Genomic DNA, 23,597 nt, shown 5'->3' with positions numbered 1-23,597 from the left:
TTGAAGTGGGTCAGGTTTTTTTTAGTTAAGGGGTTTGGTTAACTATGTTCTGAATAGCTCTAATGAGTATGAAAGCAAGGCTGTGGTTATGAGTTATACATTAGCTGTGCTTGATCAAGCTTGCTGAGCACAATGGAATAGCCACAAAAGTGCAAACCCCACCTATTTGACACTCCAGTTAGGCTCAAGCAAACGCTCAAAGACCATTTGGACCCATCCAGGTCTGGTTATGAGGCCAGGCAGGTGTTGTACAGCTCAATGGTTCTAGTGCCCTGGTCTGCAGTCACATTCCTCCCTGTTCAGAAGGAGAGAGAGAGAGAAAGAGAGAGAGAGAGAGAGAGAGAGGAGCAAGGCCTGCAAGTATTCTTCCTGCCGCCTCCAGTTACCCAGGGGGCTTTGCACCAGTTTTACTGCCCCATAACCAGCCCACAGAACATGGCTGACAGCAGCCAAGCAGCCCCTCTCTCTCGGGTTTGTGGGGTGCAGGAGGGGGTTAATGCACCCTCTGGGTTTTGGAAAGGTGTGTGTGTGTGTGTGTGTGTGTGTGTGTGTGTGTGTGTGTGTGTGTGTGTGTGTGTGTGTGTGTGTGTGTGTGTGTGTGTGTGTGTGTGTGTGTGTGTGTGTGTGTGGGGGGGGGGGGGGGTGGGGTGGTGCGTGGGAGAGCACCTGTGCTTGTAATCACTAATCACTTACAGCAGGCCAAGTCTAACCGTTGGACAGACAAGAGAGCACCTTGTACCACTATTACACCTCCCCCCACCAGGCTCAGAACCTTTTATGTGCATGTTTACACTCGCTCAGGGACCACGCCTCCAACAGGCCGGCACGCCACCTCGCAAATCAGACGCTTGTTGACACGCGTGTACCTGCACGTGCGAGTGTACTTTCATGTGTACCTGTGTGTGTGTACCTCTGTGTGTGTGTGTGTGTGTGTGTGTGTGTGTGTGTGTGTGTGTGTGTGTGTGTGTGTGTGTGTGTGTGTGTCAAGTTAGCAGGATTTAACAGGACCACCGAGTCCTACTCCCTAATCCCATCAGGGTCAGTAGGAGAGGGTCACACTCTTCTCTTAGTCACCTCTGACCTCTAACCTTTGACCTCAGCACAGAAAATAGTCACAACAGCAAGATACACATCAGTATCAGTAGAGGTGACTAGCTAGGAGACACCCAGCAGGGATACTGTAGTAGAGGTGACTAGCTAGGAGACACCCAGTAGGGATACTGTAGTAGAGGTGACTTGCTAGGAGACACCCAGTAGGGATACTGTGGTAGAGGTGACTAGCTAGGAGACACCCAGCAGGGATACTGTAGTAGAGGTGACTAGCTAGGAGACACCCAGCAGGGATACTGTGGTAGAGGTGACTTGCTAGGAGACACCCAGCAGGGATACTGTAGTAGAGGTGACTAGCTAGGAGACACTCAGCAGGGACACTGTAGTAGAGGTGACTAGCTAGGAGACACCCAGCAGGGATATTGTAGTAGAGGTGACTAGCTAGGAGACACCCAGCAGGGACACTGTAGTAGAGGTGACTAACTAGGAGACACCCAGCAGGGACACTGTAGTAGAGGTGACTAGCTAGGAGACACCCAGCAGGGACACTGTAGTAGAGGTGACTAGCTAGGAGACACCCAGTAGGGATACTGTAGTAGAGGTGACTAACTAGGAGACACCCAGCAGGGATACTGTAGTAGAGATGACTAGCTAGGAGACACTCAGCAGGGATGTTAAAGGATGAATGTGAGGTAGCTAGGAGACATGAAGCAGGGATGTTAAATGATGAGGTTAGGTAGCTAGGAGACATGACACAGGGATGTTAAAGGATGAATGTGAGGTAGCTAGGAGACATGACACAGGGATGTTAAAGGATGAATGTGAGGTAGCTAGGAGACACCCAGCAGGGATACTGTAGTAGAGGTGACTAACTAGGAGACACCCAGCAGGGACACTGTAGTAGAGGTGACTAACTAGGAGACACCGAGCAGGGACACTGTAGTAGAGGTGATTAGCTAGGAGACACTCAGCAGGGATGTTTTAAAGGATGAATGTGAGGTAGCTAGGAGACATGAAGCAGGGATGTTAAAGGATGAATGTGAGGTAGCTAGGAGACATGACACAGGGATGTTAAAGGATGAATGTGAGGTAGCTAGGAGACATGACACAGGGATGTTAAAGGATGAATGTGAGGTAGCTAGGAGACATGACACAGGGATGTTAAAGGATGAGGTGAGGTAGCTAGGAGACATGACGCAGGGATGTTAAAGGATGAGGTGAGGTAGCTAGGAGACATGACACAGGGATGATTTAAAGGATGAATGTGAGGTAGCTAGGAGACATGACACAGGGATGTTAAAGGATGAATGTGAGGTAGCTAGGAGACACTCAGCAGGGATGTTAAAGGATGAATGTGAGGTAGCTAGGAGACATGACACAGGGATGTTAAAGGATGAATGGGAGGTAGCTAGGAGACATGACACAGGGATGTTAAAGGATGAATGTGAGGTAGCTAGGAGACATGACACAGGGATGTTAAAGGATGAATGTGAGGTAGCTAGGAGACATGACACAGGGATGTTAAAGGATGAATGGGAGGTAGCTAGGAGACATGACACAGGGATGTTAAAGGATGAATGTGAGGTAGCTAGGAGACATGACACAGGGATGTTAAAGGATGAATGTGAGGTAGCTAGGAGACATGACACAGGGATGTTAAAGGATGAATGTGAGGTAGCTAGGAGACATGATGCAGGGATGTTAAAGGATGAGGTGAGGTAGCTAGGAGACATGACGCAGGGATGTTAAAGGATGAATGTGAGGTAGCTAGGAGACATGACACAGGGATGTTAAAGGATGAATGTGAGGTAGCTAGGAGACATGACACAGGGATGTTAAAGGATGAATGTGAGGTAGCTAGGAGACATGACACAGGGATGTTAAAGGATGAATGTGAGGTAGCTAGGAGACATGACACAGGGATGTTAAAGGATGAATGTGAGGTAGCTAGGAGACACCCAGCAGGGATACTGTAGTAGAGGTGACTAACTAGGAGACACCCAGCAGGGACACTGTAGTAGAGGTGACTAACTAGGAGACACCGAGCAGGGACACTGTAGTAGAGGTGATTAGCTAGGAGACACTCAGCAGGGATGTTTTAAAGGATGAATGTGAGGTAGCTAGGAGACATGAAGCAGGGATGTTAAAGGATGAATGTGAGGTAGCTAGGAGACATGACACAGGGATGTTAAAGGATGAATGTGAGGTAGCTAGGAGACATGACACAGGGATGTTAAAGGATGAATGTGAGGTAGCTAGGAGACATGACACAGGGATGTTAAAGGATGAGGTGAGGTAGCTAGGAGACATGACGCAGGGATGTTAAAGGATGAGGTGAGGTAGCTAGGAGACATGACACAGGGATGATTTAAAGGATGAATGTGAGGTAGCTAGGAGACATGACACAGGGATGTTAAAGGATGAATGTGAGGTAGCTAGGAGACACTCAGCAGGGATGTTAAAGGATGAATGTGAGGTAGCTAGGAGACATGACACAGGGATGTTAAAGGATGAATGGGAGGTAGCTAGGAGACATGACACAGGGATGTTAAAGGATGAATGTGAGGTAGCTAGGAGACATGACACAGGGATGTTAAAGGATGAATGTGAGGTAGCTAGGAGACATGACACAGGGATGTTAAAGGATGAATGGGAGGTAGCTAGGAGACATGACACAGGGATGTTAAAGGATGAATGTGAGGTAGCTAGGAGACATGACACAGGGATGTTAAAGGATGAATGTGAGGTAGCTAGGAGACATGACACAGGGATGTTAAAGGATGAATGTGAGGTAGCTAGGAGACATGACACAGGGATGTTAAAGGATGAATGTGAGGTAGCTAGGAGACATGACACAGGGATGTTAAAGGATGAATGTGAGGTAGCTAGGAGACATGACAAAGGGATGTTAAAGGATGAGGTGAGGTAGCTAGGAGACATGACACAGGGATGATTTAAAGGATGAGGTAGTTTTAGTATAGTACTGAAAGTGTATTCCAAAGCTTTTAAAGAACAATGCTTTCTCAAGGTTTTCTCTGTCTCACCACAGCCAGTATAAAAGTCATGCTTCCCCACAGACATCAACACGGGGCTGGCAGAACAATTCAGCAGCACACAGCTCTTAACGGGTATCCACCCTGCCGTGGTGGAAGTTCCAGAGACACCGATCGACACGTTCACAGTTGGTTGTCTAGCAACAGGGTCACACTCCATGTCGGCGTGCTGCCGCGGTGACAGTCGCTAGACGGGGTGCTCGGGCCCTAGCAACAAAGACATCAGGTGCTACTTCCCACTGCTTGTCTGCAAACACCTCCACTAACAACCTAACAGCCCGGGAGAGGGACAAGAGGAGGAAGAGGAGGGGGGAGGGGTAGGTGTTTCGGTGTGTATGTTTCCGTGTTTCCGTGTGTGTGTGTTTCTGTGTGTCAGTATGTGTTTCTGTGTGTCAGTATGTGTTTCTGTGTGTTTCTGTGTGTCAGTATGTGTTTATGTGTGTTTCTGTGTGTCAATGTGTGTTTCTGTGTGTCAGTATGTGTTTCTGTGTATCAGTATGTGTTTCTGTGTATCAGTATGTGTTTTTGTGTGTTTCTGTTTCTCAGTATGTGTTTCTGTGTTTCTGTGTTTCTGTGTTTCTGTGTATCAGTATGTGTGTTTCTGTGTTTCTGTGTGTCAGTATGTGTTTCTGTGTGTTTCTGTGTGTTTCTGTGTGTTTCTGTGTTTCTGTGTGTTTCTGTGTTTCTGTGTGTCTCTGTGCATCAGTATGTGTTTCTGTGTTTCTGTGTTTCTGTGTGTCTCTGTGTGTCAGTATGTGTTTCTGTGTTTCTGTGTTTCTGTGTTTCTGTGTGTTTCTGTGTTTCTGTGTTTCTGTGTGTCAGTATGTGTTTCTGTGTGCATGTGTGTTTTTGTGTGTGTATGTATGTGTTTCTGTGTGTGTGTTTCTGTGTATCAGTATGTGCTTCTGTGTATCAGTATGTGTTTCTGTGTATCAGTATGTGTTTTTGTGTGTTTCTGTTTCTCAGTATGTGTTTCTGTGTGTTTCTGTGTTTCTGTGTGTCAGTATGTGTTTCTGTGTGTTTCTGTGTTTCTGTGTGTCAGTATGTGTTTCTGTGTTTCTGTGTTTCTGTGTTTCTGTGTTTCTGTGTGTTTCTGTGTTTCTGTGTTTCTGTGTGTCAGTATGTGTTTCTGTGTGTCAGTGTGGGTTTCTCTGTGTTTCTGTGTGTCAGTATGTGTTTCTGTGTGCATGTGTGTTTTTGTGTGTGTGTGTATGTGTTTCTGTGTGTGTGTTTCTGTGTATCAATATGTGTTTCTGTGTATCAAAATCAAATCAAATCAAATCAAATTTTATTTGTCACATACACATGGTTAGCAGATGTTAATGCGAGTGTAGCGAAATGCTTGTGCTTCTAGTTCCGACAATGCAGTAATAACCAACAAGTAATCTAACTAACAATTCCAAAACTACTGTCTTGTACACAGTGTGAGGGGATAAAGAATATGTACATAAGGATATATGAATGAGTGATGGTACAGAGCAGCATAGGCAGATACAGTAGATTGTATCGAGTACAGTATATACATATGAGATGAGTATGTAAACAAAGTGGCATAGTTAAAGTGGCTAGTGATACATGTATTACATAAGGATACAGTCGATGATATAGAGTACAGTATATACGTATGCCTATGAGATGAATAATGTAGGGTAAGTAACATTATATAAGGTAGCATTGTTTAAAGTGGCTAGTGATATATTTACATCATTTCCCATCAATTCCCATTATTAAAGTGGCTGGAGTTGAGTCAGTGTCAGTGTGTTGGCAGCAGCCACTCAATGTTAGTGGTGGCTGTTTAACAGTCTGATAGCCTTGAGATAGAAGCTGTTTTTCAGTCTCTCTGTCCCAGCTTTGATGCACCTGTACTGACCTCGCCTTCTGGATGATAGCGGGGTGAACAGGCAGTGGCTCGGGTGGTTGATGTCCTTGATGATCTTTATGGCCTTCCTGTGACATCGGGTGGTGTAGGTGTCCTGGAGGGCAGGTAGTTTGCCCCCGGTGATGCGTTGTGCAGACCTCACTACCCTCTGGAGAGCCTTACGGTTGAGGGCAGAGCAGTTGCCGTACCAGGCGGTGATACAGCCCGCCAGGATGCTCTCGATTGTGCATCTGTAGAAGTTTGTGAGTGCTTTTGGTGACAAGCCGAATTTCTTCAGCCTCCTGAGGTTGAAGAGGCGCTGCTGCGCCTTCTTCACAATGCTGTCTGTGTGAGTGGACCAATTCAGTTTGTCTGTGATGTGTATGCCGAGGAACTTAAAACTTGCTACCCTCTCCACTACTGTTCCATCGATGTGGATAGGGGGGTGTTCCCTCTGCTGTTTCCTGAAGTCCACAATCATCTCCTTAGTTTTGTTGACGTTGAGTGTGAGGTTATTTTCCTGACACCACACTCCGAGGGCCCTCACCTCCTCCCTGTAGGCCGTCTCGTCGTTGTTGGTAATCAAGCCTACCACTGTTGTGTCGTCCGCAAACTTGATGATTGAGTTGGAGGCGTGCGTGGCCACGCAGTCGTGGGTGAACAGGGAGTACAGGAGAGGGCTCAGAACGCACCCTTGTGGGGCCCCAGTGTTGAGGATCAGCGGGGAGGAGATGTTGTTGCCTACCCTCACCACCTGGGGGCGGCCCGTCAGGAAGTCCAGTACCCAGTTGCACAGGGCGGGGTCGAGACCCAGGGTCTCGAGCTTGATGACGAGCTTGGAGGGTACTATGGTGTTGAATGCCGAGCTGTAGTCAATGAACAGCATTCTCACATAGGTATTCCTCTTGTCCAGATGGGTTAGGGCAGTGTGCAGTGTGGTTGAGATTGCATCGTCTGTGGACCTATTTGGGCGGTAAGCAAATTGGAGTGGGTCTAGGGTGTCAGGTAGGGTGGAGGTGATATGGTCCTTGACTAGTCTCTCAAAGCACTTCATGATGACGAAAGTGAGTGCTACGGGGCGGTAGTCGTTTAGCTCAGTTACCTTAGCTTTCTTGGGAACAGGAATGTGCTTCCTTGGGTATCAGTATGTGCTTCTGTGTATCAGTATGTGTTTCTGTGTATCAGTATGTGTTTTTGTGTGTTTCTGTTTCTCAGTATGTGTTTCTGTGTGTTTCTGTGTTTCTGTGTGTCAGTATGTGTTTCTGTGTGTTTCTGTGTTTCTGTGTGTCTCTGTGTGTCAGTATGTGTTTCTGTGTTTCTGTGTTTCTGTGTTTCTGTGTTTCTGTGTTTCTGTGTGTTTCTGTGTTTCTGTGTGTCAGTATGTGTTTCTGTGTGTCAGTGTGGGTTTCTCTGTGTTTCTGTGTGTCAGTATGTGTTTCTGTGTGCATGTGTGTTTTTGTGTGTGTGTGTATGTGTTTCTGTGTGTGTGTTTCTGTGTATCAATATGTGTTTCTGTGTATCAGTATGTGTTTTTGTGTGTTTCTGTTTCTCAATATGTGTTTCTGTGTGTTTCTGTGTTTCTGTGTGTCAGTATGTGTTTCTGTGTGTTTCTGTGTGTTTCTGTGTTTCTGTGTGTTTCTGTGTTTCTGTGTGTTTCTGTGTGTTTCTGTGTTTCTGTGTTTCTGTGTGTCTCTGTGTCAGTATGTGTTTCTGTGTGCGTGTGTGTTTTTGTGTGTGTGTGTTTCCGTGTTTCTGTGTGTGTGTGTGTGTGTGTTTCTGTGTGTGTGTGTATGTGTTTCTGTGAGTGTGTTTCTGTGTGTTTCTGTGAGTGTGTGTGTGTGTGTTTCTGTGCATCTACTCCACTCTGCTCAACTCAACGGAAGCTGTGTTCACGGGGGCTCATCATTAGCTACAAAGAGACACTTCTGGGTGGCTGACTGGTCAAATAGGAGCACAATAACACACAGCTGCAACCAGCCCCCGCGGAGAACAGGGTTAGGAAACGATGGTGTGTGTGTGGACAGGGTTAGGAAACGATGGTGTGTGTGTGGACAGGGTTAGGGTTAGGGAACGATGGTGTGTGTGTAGACAGGGTTAGGGTTAGGGAACGATGGTGTGTGTGGACAGGGTTAGGAAACGATGGTGTGTGTGTGGACAGGGTTAGGAAACGATGGTGTGTGTGGACAGGGTTAGGAAACGATGGTGTGTGTGTGGACAGGGTTAGGGTTAGGGAACGATGGTGTGTGTGTGGACAGGGTTAGGGAACGATGGTGTGTGTGTGGACAGGGTTAGGGTTAGGGAACGATGGTGTGTGTGTGTGGACAGGGTTAGGGAACGATGGTGTGTGTGTGGACAGGGTTAGGAAACGATGGTGTGTGTGTGGACAGGGTTAGGAAACGATGGTGTGTGTGTGGACAGGGTTAGGGAACGATGGTGTGTGTGTGTGGACAGGGTTAGGGAACGATGGTGTGTGTGTGTGGACAGGGTTAGGGAACGATGGTGTGTGTGTGGACAGGGTTAGGGAACGATGGTGTGTGTGTGGACAGGGTTAGGAAACGATGGTGTGTGTGGACAGGGTTAGGAAACGATGGTGTGTGTGTGGACAGGGTTAGGAAACGATGGTGTGTGTGTGGACAGGGTTAGGAAACGATGGTGTGTGTGTGGACAGGGTTAGGAAACGATGGTGTGTGTGTGGACAGGGTTAGGAAACGATGGTGTGTGTGTGGACAGGGTTAGGAAACGATGGTGTGTGTGTGGACAGGGTTAGGAAACGATGGTGTGTGTGTGGACAGGGTTAGGAAACGATGGTGTGTGTGTGGACAGGGTTAGGAAACGATGGTGTGTGTGTGGACAGGGTTAGGAAACGATGGTGTGTGTGTGTGGACAGGGTTAGGGTTAGGAAACGATGGTGTGTGTGTGGACAGGGTTAGGAAACGATGGTGTGTGTGTGGACAGGGTTAGGGAACGATGGTGTGTGTGTGGACAGGGTTAGGGTTAGGGAACGATGGTGTGTGTGTGGACAGGGTTAGGGAACGATGGTGTGTGTGTGGACAGGGTTAGGAAACGATGGTGTGTGTGTGGACAGGGTTAGGAAACGATGGTGTGTGTGTGGACAGGGTTAGGAAACGATGGTGTGTGTGGACAAGGTTAGGAAACGATGGTGTGTGTGGACAAGGTTAGGAAACGATGGTGTGTGTGGACAGCAGCAAGGTTAGGGAACGATGGTGTGTGTGTGTGGACAGGGTTAGGGAACGATGGTGTGTGTGTGGACAGGGTTAGGAAACGATGGTGTGTGTGTGGACAGGGTTAGGAAACGATGGTGTGTGTGGACAAGGTTAGGAAACGATGGTGTGTGTGGACAGCAGCAAGGTTAGGGAACGATGGTGTGTGTGTGTGGACAGGGTTAGGGTTAGGGAACGATGGTGTGTGTGTGTGGACAGGGTTAGGGAACGATGGTGTGTGTGTGGACAGGGTTAGTGTTAGGGAACGATGGTGTGTGTGTGGACAGGGGTAGGACATGATGCCATTACAAGGAGAGGAAGTGGACAACTCTAGCCTCCATCCACAGAATGAACACAGACCTAATAATAGTGGCAGATCTGCTTTCCAGTTGTACCACGAGATCAAAGCTAATGTAATGACTCCAAGGCTCCAGTACCAACCTCAGCACTCCACTGGGCAGCACGGGAACCGAGTCAATTTCATTTTGACATGGAAAAATACACATTTGAGTTGATTTCCCAGTGATTTTAACCATGGCAAATTCTCACGTGATTGAATCATATGCATGAGGGTGTCATGATTGATTTCATACAATATGTCACATATCTCCATGCACCATGGGGACACAAAACCCCCTGACTAGTGCTTGTCTCCTGTTTTTTGCTGTCCACACCTCTCCTGATCGGCATGAGAATACCATTGTTGATGTTGGCTGGCTGGTTGTGGGTCTTGGCAGAGAGGCTGCTGGGAACTCTGCAGCGCTGCACAGGGCTAGGTGGCAATGTGTGTGCGCCACAGTGTGAGTTTGTAGGCCTGGGTGTGTGTGTGTGTGTGCGCATCTGTCCATGAATGTGTGTGTGTGTGTGTGTGTGTGTGTGTGTGTGTGTGTGTGTGTGTGTGTGTGTGTGTGTGTGTGTGTAAGCCACTGTAGTGTTAGATATAGCCTGACTCAGCAGGGTCCTAAAGCAGTGGAATCATTAAACAGTTCATTCAGGAAGCCAACAGGTCATGACATCATTTCCTCGTTGCCATTCCAGGATGTAACAAAAATGAGTTTGTAGTTCCACCACTGTTGTTTATTAAGTGCTTATGTTACATGCAAACCTCCAATGTACCATTCAATATTTAGGTTGCATAAGAGGTTATTCACTTATTCAAAAACGTCAACAATTAGTTGCTAAGTGACAGAGCAGCGATTGACTTACAATAAGGTATCCACAACACATTCTTAAATCTTATAGTGGCTGAATGAACAGGCACATTGGGGCGGCAGGGTAGCCTAGTGTTTAGAGCGTTGGACTAGTAACCAAAATTTTGCAAGATCGATCCCCGTGCTGACAAGGTACAAATCTGTCATTCTGCCCCTGAACAAGGCAGTTAACCCACTGTTCCTAGGCTGTCATTCTGCCCCTGAACAAGGCAGTTAACCCACTGTTCCTAGGCTGTCATTCTGCCCCTGAACAAGGCAGTTAACCCACTGTTCCTAGGCTGTCATTGAAAATAAGAATTTGTCCTTAACTGACTTGCCTGGTTAAATAAATTGTAGTATTTGTTTCTAATCACATTCATTTTTATCAAATCATATTTTGTAGTAGTATAATATAACATATAATACAAGGTGAAGGGAATGAGGCGTTGCACTGCAAAGCCCAACCAGCCAGATAAAATCCACTTCCGTAGCCTCTAGCTATTGGTTCCTCTATCATAGCAGCAGCAACACACTGACTGAAGCACCTGTCTTCTTTATGCTCCACGTCCATCACACGTCCTTTCACCTTTCTCTTCCGCACCTCTCAGCAAGACAACCCCTGCAGTACACCTCAGGCTCTCAGCAAGACAACCCCTGCAGTACACCTCAGGCTCTCAGCAAGACAACCCCTGCAGTACACCTCAGGCTCACTGGAGCGAAGCATCTCTCTCTCTCTCTCTCACACACACACACACGCACGCACACACGCACGCACACAGGAACAATCTTTTCTAATGACCTGCCACTGGCACTGAGTAAAGCCTTTTGTCGCACGTGGACTACTGCCCAGTCATATGGTCAAGTAGCACTAAGAGGGACTACTGCCCAGTCATATGGTCAAGTAGCACTAAGAGGGACTACTGCCCAGTCATATGGTCAAGTAGCACTAAGAGGGACTACTGCCCAGTCATATGGTCAAGTAGCACTAAGAGGGACTACTGCCCAGTCATATGGTGAAGTAGCACTAAGAGGGACTACTGCCCAGTCATATGGTCAAGTAGCACTAAGAGGGACTACTGCCCAGTCATATGGTCAAGTAGCACTAAGAGGGACTACTGCCCAGTCATATGGTCAAGTAGCACTAAGAGGGACTACTGCCCAGTCATATGGTCAAGTAGCACTAAGAGGGACTACTGCCCAGTCATATGGTCAAGTAGCACTAAGAGGGACTACTGCCCAGTCATATGGTCAAGTAGCACTAAGAGGGACTACTGCCCAGTCATATGGTCAAGTAGCACTAAGAGGGACTACTGCCCAGTCATATGGTCAAGTAGCACTAAGAGGGACTACTGCCCAGTCATATGGTCAAGTAGCACTAAGAGGGACTACTGCCCAGTCATATGGTCAAGTAGCACTAAGAGGGACTACTGCCCAGTCATATGGTCAAGTAGCACTAAGAGGGACTACTGCCCAGGCATATGGTTAAGTAGCACTAAGAGGGACTACTGCCCAGTCATATGGTCAAGTAGCACTAAGAGGGACTACTGCCCAGTCATATGGTCAAGTAGCACTAAGAGGGACTACTGCCCAGTCATATGGTCAAGTAGCACTAAGAGGGACTACTGCCCAGTCATATGGTCAAGTAGCACTAAGAGGGACTACTGCCCAGTCATATGGTCAAGTAGCACTAAGAGGGACTACTGCCCAGTCATATGGTCAAGTAGCACTAAGAGGGACTACTGCCCAGTCATATGGTCAAGTAGCACTAAGAGGGACTACTGCCCAGTCATATGGTCAAGTAGCACTAAGAGGGACTACTGCCCAGTCATATGGTCAAGTAGCACTAAGAGGGACTACTGCCCAGTCATATGGTCAAGTAGCACTAAGAGGGACTACTGCCCAGTCATATGGTCAAGTAGCACTAAGAGGGACTACTGCCCAGTCATATGGTCAAGTAGCACTAAGAGGGACTACTGCCCAGTCATATGGTCAAGTAGCACTAAGAGGGACTACTGCCCAGGCATATGGTTAAGTAGCACTAAGAGGGACTACTGCCCAGTCATATGGTCAAGTAGCACTAAGAGGGACGTCAAGTAGCACTAAGAGCACTAGATTCCGTCTCTCACAGTTGAAGTGTACCTATGATAAAAATTACAGACCTCTACATGCTGTGTAAGTAGGAAAACCTGCAAAATCGGCAGTGTATCTTGTTCTCCCCACTGTAGCTAGCTGGATGAGTCTTCCTCCAGGCCTTGGCAGCCCACTATGCTACGCATGGTCATCTCTGGCTGCATCCCAAACGGCACCCGATTCCCTGTCGCATTGCCAGGCCCCACATGCCTCTGGTCAAAAGTAGTGCACTATGTAGGGAAAAGTGGGACATTTGGGACACAACCTCTGTTCATACTCCGTCTGACTGTGACAATAACCATGATTCTAATTCACAGAGAGTGGAGGAGGGATGGAGCAGTCTCTTGCTCCTCCATCCATCCCTCAGTGTTCGCTCCAAGGCCTGATGACACCATTATCACAGGGATACGCTCCGCATTCACCCAACACCCACAACATCAGACACACAGAAACCGAGGCACAGACTGGGACTGAAGACAAAGGAAACATACACTTCATGGCCAAAAGTAATTTCCACTAGATGTTGGAACATTGCTGTGGGGACTTGCTTCCATTCAGCCACAAGAGCATTAGTGAGGTCGGGCACTGGTTTTGGGCGATTAGGCCTGGCTCGCAGGCGGGATTCCAATTCATCCCAATGGTGTTCGATGGGGTTGAGGTCAAACTGTTGCCACAAAGTTGGAAGCACAGAATCATCTAGTTGTATGCTGTAGCATTAAGGATTTTCCTTCACTGGAACTAAGGGGCCTAGCCCGAACCATGAAAACAGCCTGACCATTATTCCTCCACCACCACACTTTACAGTTGGCACAATGCATTTGGGCAGGTTGCATTCTCCTGGCATCCGCCAATACCCAGATTAGTCTGTTGAACTGCCAGATGGTGAAGAGTGATTCATCACTCCAGAGAACACGTTTCCACTGCTCCAATCCAATGGCGGCGAGCGCTACACCACTCCAGCCGATGCTTGGCATTGCGCATGGTGATTTTAGGCTTGTGTACGGCTGCTCTGCCATGGAAACCCATTTCATGAAGCTCCCAATGAACAGATCTTCTGCAGTTTGGAACTCTGTAGTGAGTTTGATGAACTAACTTTTAGGTATGGTGGTATCCTATGACGGTGCCACGTTGAAAGTCACGGAACTCTTCAGTAAAACCATTCTACTGCCAATGTTTGTCTATGGAGATTACATGGCTGTGTGCTTGATTTCATACACCGGTCAGCAACACAAATTTTAAGGGGTGTCCACATAGTAGTGTATCTAACATGGTCTCAGATGGTGTTTTCGACAGTCTGCTCACATTATCGCCATTAAGTAAAGCCAAGAGAATCAAACCCGTGAATTTAGTATTTGGTTGTGTGTTAAGATGCTGTGCATTAAAAAGCTGAAAGACCAATTATGTTTTCATTGGGTAATACAGTGAAAGAATAACAACAAATGACTGCAGTAAAGTGAACACTGATACAGTGGCGTGAGTTTGCACCACTACTATTTACACACTATTCTAAATAAAAGGCACCTTCATGCACCCAAACTACATGTGTTGTGGGAGGCATTTTTTATTTATTTATTTAACTAGGAAAATCAGTTAATAACAAATTCTCATTTTACAATGACGCCCTACGGGACTCCCAATCACGGCTGGATGTGATGCAGCCTGGAATCGAACCAGTGAACTGCAGTGACGCATCTTGCACTGAGATGCAGGGCTTTAGACGGCTGCGCCACTTGGGAGCCCACTCATCGGTTACTCCTTTCCCTAAGAGCTGAGAAGAACACAGTCCTTAATAATAACCTCATTTGCATACATATTACATTCTTTAGGTGGTTATTGGCCGTAAATAAAGTGAAAAAAGACATGAGCAGTGACATAATTTCACACGCACTTTGGTCCCGCCCCCCTGCTCAGACGATACATGCATCAACCAATGGTTACGTGCCAAGTCACGCACTGTGCCGTCTGGCACCAGATTGCTGTAACATACATGGTTAGCTGATACGTATAATCCCTATCCAGGCAATTTAAGATCTGGCGCGTCAGCAACGTCTGAGCAGAGGAACAGAATATAAGGAGATTTATACCCCCTCCCCTATATCAGAAGGAGATTTATACCCCCTCCCCTATATCAGAAGGAGATTTATACCCCCTCCCCTATATCAGAAGGAGATTTATACCCCCTCCCCTATATCAGAAGGAGATTTATACCCCCTTTCCTATATCAGAAGTAGATTTATACCCCCTCCCCTATATCAGAAGTAGATTTATACCCCCTCCCCTATATCAGAAGGAGATTTATACCCCCTCCCCTATATCAAAAGATTTATACCCCCTCCCCTATATCAGAAGGAGATTTATACCCCCTCCCCTATATCAGAAGGATATTTATACCCCCTCCCCTATATCAGGAGATTTATACCCCCTCCCCTATATCAGAAGGAGATTTATACCCCCTCCCCTATATCAGAAGGATATTTATACCCCCTCCCCTATATCAGGAGATTTATACCCCCTCCCCAATATCAGAAGGAGATTTATACCCCCTCCCCAATATCAGGAGATTTATACCCCCTCCCCAATATCAGAAGGAGATTTATACCCCCTCCCCTATATCAGAAGATTTATACCCCCTCCCCTATATCAGAAGTAGATTTATACCCCCTCCCCTATATCAGAAGGAGATTTATACCCCCTCCCCTATATCAGAAGTAGATTTATACCCCCTCCCCTATATCAGAAGGAGATTTATACCCCCTCCCCTATATCAGAAGGATATTTATACCCCCTCCCCTATATCAGGAGATTTATACCCCCTCCCCAATATCAGAAGATTTATACCCCCTCCCCAATATCAGGAGATTTATACCCCCTCCCCAATATCAGAAGGAGATTTATACCCCCTCCCCTATATCAGAAGATTTATACCCCCTCCCCTATATCAGAAGTAGATTTATACCCCCTCCCCTATATCAGAAGGAGATTTATACCCCCTCCCCTATATCAGAAGGAGATTTATACCCCCTCCCTTATATCAGGAGATTGAGGGCAGGCCACTCCAATACCTTGACGTTGTTGTCCTTAAGCCATTTTGCCACAACTGTGGAAGCATGCTTGGGGTCATTGTCCATTTGGAAGACCCATTTACAACCAAGGTTTAACTTCCTGACTGATGTCTTGAGATGTTGCTTCAATATATCCACATAATTTCCCTGCCTCATGATGCCATCTATTTTGTGAAGTGCATCAGTCCCTCCTGCAGCAAAGCACCCCCACAACATGATGCTGCCAACCCCGTGCTTCACAGTTGGTATGGTGTTTTTTGGCTTGCAAGCCTCCCCCTTTTTCCTCCAAACATAACGATGGTTATTATGGCCAAACAGTTACATTTTTGTTTGATCAGACCAGAGGACATTTCTCCAAAAAGTACAATCTTTGTCCCCATGTGCAGTTGCAAACCATAGTCTGGCTATTTTATGGCGGTTTTGGAGCAGTGGCTTCTTCCTTGCTGAGTGGCCTTTCAGTTTATGTTGATATAGGACTTGTTTTACTGTGGATATAGATACTTTTGTGCCCGTTTCCTCCAACATCTTCACAGGGTCCTTTGCTGTTGTTCTGGGATTGATTTGCACTTTTCACACCAAATAATCTGTCTGTAAACAATTGTTGGAGAAATGACTTGTGTCATGCACAAAGTAGATGTCCTAATCGACTTGCCAAAATTATAGTTTGTTAACAAGAAATGTGTGGAGGTGTTGAAAAACGAGTTTTAATGACCTAAGTGTATGTAAACTTCCGACTTCAACTGTATTACATGCATTCTGTTTGAGACAAGGCTAAGACATAAGACATGTTTTCCCCTAAAACAGAGAGGTTTTAGTGGCCGAAGGGGGAGATGTCCTCAGGATATGGGAAAATGTCCAGACATCAATACAGCCGCTGAATATGAACAGACAGACAGACGTAGGCAGGAGGAAAAAAAACAGTACACACATTTTTTTCCACTTCTCTTTTCAGTTAGTTTATTTTTTTCAATTGCTTAATAAAAATAAAAATAAAAAAAACGAATTGACGACCAACCACAAATTCTACAGCTCATCATCACCCTCTGAGACTAGCTTGCCTCGCTTGAGTAACCACGCCAACACCTCCCATCTCATTCTGTCTCCCTCCTTCCAATGTCAATGACATGCAAATGGAGGTGCGTTGCATTCAATAGTCGGGTACGTCACGTGACCTAAAGGTCAAGTGTCAGAGGGCGCCGGGAGGCTCAGTATCACAGATGAGGAAGGACCCCGTTGTGTTTCAATGAGTCACTACATTGCATATGGAACCAGAATCGGCCAATAGCACTACAGCATAGCTTTCAATCTAAAATATCACAGTAATACCACACTTACCAGGCAAGAGATCATCGGTATCACAATGGATTCAGTCACTTAAAATCAAAACCCATTGATAAAATAAAAACTAAATTAACATTTTAAATAAAAACCTCAAATAAAATAAATAAAATCAGCTCATAGGCATGCGCACACTTAGACGGATGGGTTTGTATAGATCTCCCAACTCATTATATATATATATATGTTTCAATTCAAGACCATCCTAGTGACTTGGGTGTGTGACTACCTTAAAGATTTGGATTCTTGATGCAAGACAGAAAAAAAATAACACAAAACTTCCCAGAGAGATTCAATTCAATGGGAAATCAGGAGCAAGTAACACTAGTAGTCGTAGGACTGACACTGTCCCAGACAGAGCAGTTCATTCAACATGACCTGAAGCCATAGTAAGAAGACATAGAAAGGCCACCTTCCTATCCACACAACCCTATTCAACCCTATAGCTAATTAGGATGTAGCCATAGTCTCTGTTTGTACCACTCCCGCTGAGCACTCGTTCTGTTTTCTTAGATACGGGTCATTACTGTACAGTGGATTACATACAGCCCATCAAACGATAGAATGATGAGTGGGTTGGTAAATGTCAATATCATGGTAAGCACATTTGCAGAAGCCAGAAAAATGCGAATCACATACTAGCAACCTACATTATATCATAAAAAGAATCTGTAAAATAACACAGATTAAAAGATTTCATCATTATACAGATATAAAGACTTGCAAAATGGCTGCTTGAACAGGAGACCAATTGAAGAAGGATTTTATCATGCTTGTTTCTTCCTCCTCTTAAAGGAGCTACATTTCATTTTGCAAGAAATAATAAACTCAAATTCGGCCACTCCGTCTCAACAAGCACTCTACCTCCCAGCCTTCATTTATAAAACAGGACGCAAATCCATAAATTTATTATTATAGATGACAAGGCCACTCTTCTGACTGACTTCAAACCAACCATGTCTATGATTCTTCCTACTAGCCAAACCTTCCCTCTTCGTCTAGTCAACCAACACCTCAAACCTTCCCTCTCAGTCTAGTCAACCAACACCTCAAACCTTCCCTCTCAGTCTAGTCAACCAACACCTCAAACCTTCCCTCTTAGTCTAGTCAACCAACATCTCATACCTTCCCTCTTAGTCTAGTCAACCAACACCTCAAACCTTCCATCAGTCTAGTCAACCAACACCTCAAACCTTTCCTCTTGGTCTAGTCAACCAACTCCTCAAACCTTCCCTCAGTCTAGTCAACCAACTCCTCAAACCTTCCCTCAGTCTAGTCAACCAACTCCTCAAACCTTCCCTCAGTCTAGTCAACCAACACCTCAAACCTTCCCTCTCAGTCTAGTCAACCAACTCCTCAAACATTCCCTCTCAGTCTAGTCAACCAACTCCTCAAACCTTCCCTCTCAGTCTAGTCAACCAACACCTCAAACCTTCCCTCTTAATCTAGTCAACCAACTCCTCAAACCTTCCCTCAGTCTAGTCAACCAACTCCTCAAACCTTCCCTCAGTCTAGTCAACCAACTCCTCAAACCTTCCCTCAGTCTAGTCAACCAACTCCTCAAACCTTCACTCAGTCAAGTCAACTAACACCTCAAACCTTCCCTCAGTCTAGTCAACCATTTCCTCAAACCTTCCCTCAGTCTAGTCAACCAACACCTCAAACCTTCCCTCTCAGTCTAGTCAACCAACTCCTCAAACCTTCCCTCTCAGTCTAGTCAACCAACTCCTCAAACCTTCCCTCTCAGTCTAGTCAACCAACACCTCAAACCTTCCCTCTTAGTCTAGTCAATCAACTCCTCAAACCTTCCCTCAGTCTAGTCAACCAACACCCCAAACCTTCCCTCTTAGTGTAGTCAACCAACACCTCAAACCTTCCCTTAGTCTAGTCAACCAACACCTCAAACATTTCCTCTTAGTCTAGTCAACTAACACCTCAAACCTTTCCTCTTAGTCTAGTCAACCAACACCTCAAACCTTCCCTCTTAGTCTAGTCAACCAACTCCTCAAACCTTCCATCAGTCTAGTCAACCAACACCTCAAACCATCCCTCAGTCTAGTCAACCAACTCCTCAAACCTTCCCTCTCAGTCTAGTCAACCAACTCCTCAAACCTTCCCTCTCAGTCTAGTCAACCACCTCAAACCTTCCCTCTTAGTCTAGTCAACCAACACCTCAAACCTTCCCTCAGTCTAGTCAACCAACACCTCAAACCTTCCCTCAGTCTAGTCAACCAACTCTTCAAACCTTCCCTCTCAGTCTAGTCAACCAACTCCTCAAACCTTCCCTCAGTCTAGTCAACCAACTCCTCAAACCTTCCCTCTTAGTCTAGTCAACCAACACCTCAAACCTTCCCTCAGTCTAGTCAACCAACTCTTCAAACCTTCCCTCTCAGTCTAGTCAACCAACTCCTCAAACCTTCCCTCAGTCTAGTCAACCAACACCTCAAACCTTTAATGCTAGAGGATCCTTTAATGCTAGTACACAATACCACTGTCAAAATGTATTTGTTATTTTTGAATATTTTTAAAGCAAATAATCGCCTTAAAACCATTTAAAACAAATCAAACCTGTGCAACAGATCAGCCCTAAAATATTCCATAATCATACATATTTAAACCTGATTTAAAAGAAATAATAGTGATAATATTAACACAGAAGGTAACACAAGCGAGGATATTTAACTCCTCCCAAAAGGACAATGACAAAGAAGCCTCAACAAAGCAGTTGCTTGATGCTTCGCCCCCCAAGTCAGACCCAGTGTGCCCTCTCTGTCAGGGGCCTGGCTGGGTTAGCCTGGGTTGGAGGATGGGTTGGCCTGTGTGTGTCTTGCAGCCAGCCCACTTGAATCTTCTTCCAGTAACGTTAGCCATCTGCCAGCAAGCCAGCCAGTCAAAACAAGCCAAGCAGACCAGGCCCAGTGTCCCAGTGTCTCAGCCACACAAAAGGCATCTGGCAGGGGACTAAAGCAGGCCTGTCCCATGTTGCCTGGGGGGTTGGAGGGTCCCCTGGGGGGAGGTTGGCAGGAAGGCCGGGGGGGGGGGCAGTCCTGGGGGGGAGGGAGGCAGGCAGGCAGGACTGTGGAGGGGCAGAGAGGGAGGCCTGGGCAGAGAGGGTCGCCTGGTGAGGGGACAAACTAGAGGGAGGCATGCTCCCCCAGCCAGCCACATAGACCCCGGGGTGGAAGGGGTCTAGAGCTGAGAGGAGGAGAGGCAGAGGAAACAGATAGGGGTGGAAGGGGTCTAGAGCTGAGAGGAGGAGAGGCAGAGGAAACAGATAAGCGGGGGAAGGGTCTAGAGCTGAGAGGAGGAGAGGCAGAGGAAACAGATAGGGGTGGAAGGGGTCTAGAGCTGAGAGGAGGAGGAGAGAGAGGAAACAGATAGGGGTGGAAGGGGTCTAGAACTGAGAGGAGGAGAGGCAGAGGAAACAGATAGGGGTGGAAGGGGTCTAGAGCTGAGAGGAGGAGGAGAGAGAGGAACCATATAGGGGTGGAAGGGGTCGAGAACAGAGAGGAGGAGAGAGAGGAAACAGATAGGGGTGGAAGGGGTCTAGAGCTGAGAGGAGGAGAGGCAGAGGAAACAGATAGGGGTGGAAGGGGTCTAGAACTGAGAGGAGGAGAGGCAGAGGAAACAGATAGGGGTGGAAGGGGTCTAGAGCTGAGAGGAGGAGAGGCAGAGGAAACATATAGGGGTGGAAGGGGTCTAGAGCTGAGAGGAGGAGGAGAGAGAGGAAACAGACGGGGGGGTAGTTGGCAAACAAACAAGCACAAAGGAGATTGAAATGTCCCTCTGGACACCACCTTCTCTTTTTAACCTCCGAGGAGACCCTCTGTTCCCCAGAGACGGCTGTTACCCGACCCTGTACCCCCACACACCCTTCTCCTCTATGTGCCTCACAACCACTCTTTGTCCTCCTCCCGTCTCGTTGGAACAGGCAGCATGGCCAGTCCTTTTAGTTGTGTGTGTAGTGTTTGTCTTGTTTATGCATGGTTTCACGTTTCTGTCTCATCCCCAAACCGTAACCTAAACCCTTTCGTCCCCAGATAAATTCTGTACTGCCGCCCGGTACGGTCCCATGCCTCCTAGCTATCAACCCAGTTAAGGCCTCCCTATGTCAGACAAGTGGACCGTTTTTATTTGATTTAACCAGGTAGTCTTATTGAGATAAAATGTATTTTTCAAGAGAGACCCGAAGACGTGTGAACCTAGGTCCAGGCCTGGGACCTGGGTAGCTAGGCGGTGGTGAGCTTCTGAATGGTCCTGTTGTAGTACTGTGTGGTGAGGGCCTCCAGAGGGGTCCAGTGGTGAGCACGGAGCTCAATGACCTCCATGAGGAGGGAGCGGGTCAGCTGGGACTCAGCCGGACACAGCATCTTGTCCCTGGCTGTGGCAAGGAGCTCAGTCATCATCTCTGGAAGCTGCTCCTCCAGGAGATGACCTGTGGACTGCAGCTGGACGGGAGGAAGAGGAAGAGAGGGGAGGAGGGGGGTTAGGAGGAGGGAGGAGAGGACAAGAGGGAGGAAGAGGAGAGGGGAGGAGAGTAGGAGGGACAAGGAGGAGGGAGGAGGGAAGAAGAGGAGAGGGAGGAAGAGGATGAGGGAGGGGGGTTAGGAGGAGGGAAGAGGAGGAGAGGGAGAATGAGAAGAGGGAGGAGGGTTGGGAGGAGGGAGGAGAGGACAAGAGTGAGGAAGAGGAGAGGGGAGGAGAGTAGGAGGGACGAGGAGGGACGAGGAGAGTAGGAGGGAAGAGGAGGAGGGAGGAGGGAAGAGGAGGAGAGGGAGGAAGAGGATGAGGGAGGGGGGTTAGGAGGAGGAGAGAGGTGAGTCGGGTTACATCTAGCCGTCTGAATATTAAGAAGGCTAGTCAGAGACTGGTTGGCTAGCTTCAGAGTGGGGGGGGGGGGGGGGGGGGGGGTGACTAGGAGACTGGTTGGCTAGCTTCAGAGTGGGGGGGGGGGGGGGGGGGGGTGTCTAAGAGACTGGTTGGCTAACTTCAGAGTGGGGGTGTCAATCTATCTGATGGATGGGTCTGGCTAGCTTCCGAGTGGGGGTGTCTGAGTTGTGGAAGGTTAGGGGCACGCTCTTTAACATATGTCTGTCACGGAAGGATGGAGTCCCATTATAGGAACCTTGGCCTGTCTGTCCTTCTGATAATCTCAAATTCCCATACAAAACAATGTGAAAATTCTGGAGGAATTCAAACAATTAGTGATTAGCTCCACTACAGCTATGGCAGACTTCTTAGAGCTGGCCTGACAGGTCACCTTCCCTGCTCTGCCCTGCCCTCGTGCTCTCTCTTTCTCTGCCTTGAACAGAGCTCCTCCCCAGCCCTCCTCTCCTCTCTAGCCCTCCTCTGATCTCCAACCCAGCTGCAGGCTCTAGTCTCTAGTCTGCAAACTAGTTTCAGACTCTGTTCTTAGCCTCTACACTACCTCAGTGTCACTCTATAATTCATACTGAGACAGAAAGATTCCTTCACTACATCCAGACAGACAACAGCATGACTACAACTGGCTCGGGCTGAATAACACACAGTGTATACTGCATGCTCTCTGTTCTACTGCCTCTCTGTTCATTAATATACAAAGGACCGATGTGTACTGTAAGAGGCTTCAGTGAAGATGGGGAGTGTGTTGACGTACAGGACAGAATAGATAGAATATGAAGAGTACATACCTCCATAGAACAACAGAGGACTGCATCCTCCTTGACCTCGGGAGACTGCAGCAGCTGCAACAGACATGATGAGAGATGTCTCTATGGAGATACAGTATCTGTTTATTCTTTATGTCTACAGCAGTCATGCAGAGTGGCAGAAGTTACAGATATACACCCACAGCAGCGATGGGTACTATACTGTATGTATGACGAGTGCCGTCTTTCTGTTTGGAAGGTTGAATGACAATGAGAGGAAAAACAAAGAGAGAGACAGACAGAGAGAGAGACCTGGCTCTCACGACAAGACAGGCTATGTACACACTGCCCACAAAAATGAGGTGGAAACGGAGCTGCACTTCCTAACATCCTGCCAATTGTATGACCATATTAGAGACGTACAGTACCAGTCAAAAGTTTGGACACACTTACTCATTCAAGGGTCTTTCTTTATTTTGACAAATTTCTACATTGTAGAATAATAGTGAAGACATCAAAATTATGAAATAACACATATGGAATCATGTAGTAAACAAAAAAGTGTTAAACAAATCAAAATATATTTAATATTTTAGATTCTTCAAAGTAGCCACCCTTTGCCTTGATGACAGCTTTGCTCTTGGCATTCTCTCAACCAGCTTCACCTGGAATGCTTTTCCAACAGTCTTGAAGGAGTTCCCATATCTGCGTCTCACAAAGACATGGTGGTTGGAATCAAAAATCTCAAATTTGGACCCATTGCTCGTGTTTCTTGGCCCAAGCAAGTCTCTTCTTCTTATTGGTGCCCTTTAGTAGTGGTTACTTTGCAGCAATTCGACCATGAAGGCCTGATTCACACAGTCTCCTCTGAACAGTTGATGCTGAGATGTGTCTGTTACTTGAACTCTGTGAAGCATTTATTTGGGCTGTAATTTCTGAGGCTGATAACTCTAATGAACGTATCCTCTGAAGCAGAGGTAACTCTGGCTCTTCCAGTTGATGGTGTTTGCGACTGCACTTGAAGAAACTTTAAAAGTTCTTGAAATTTTCTGCATTAACTAATGT

The 23,597-nt window shown here is 46.9% G+C and overlaps 1 protein-coding gene across 1 annotated transcript in view; it reads right to left on the bottom strand.

Moving 5' to 3' along the window:
- Nucleotides 1-18,710: 18,710 nt before the first annotated feature.
- The window catches only part of LOC139422708 (CBP80/20-dependent translation initiation factor), a 178,843-nt gene continuing 173,956 nt past the window's right edge, over nucleotides 18,711-23,597 (bottom strand). Inside the window, exons 13-14 of the mRNA XM_071173983.1 lie at nucleotides 22,575-22,628; nucleotides 18,711-21,350 (exon numbers count right to left, since the gene is read on the bottom strand). Coding sequence (XP_071030084.1) covers nucleotides 21,132-21,350; nucleotides 22,575-22,628 — 273 coding nt within the window. The 3' untranslated portion in view covers nucleotides 18,711-21,131. The remainder of the gene's footprint in view (nucleotides 21,351-22,574; nucleotides 22,629-23,597) is intronic.

The sequence above is a fragment of the Oncorhynchus clarkii genome, chromosome 12 (assembly GCF_045791955.1).
Source record: "Oncorhynchus clarkii lewisi isolate Uvic-CL-2024 chromosome 12, UVic_Ocla_1.0, whole genome shotgun sequence".
In the NCBI taxonomy this organism is placed as follows: Eukaryota; Metazoa; Chordata; class Actinopteri; order Salmoniformes; family Salmonidae; genus Oncorhynchus; species Oncorhynchus clarkii.
Note: the sequence above shows the minus strand (reverse complement) of the source record. Positions and strands in the feature narration are given on the sequence as shown.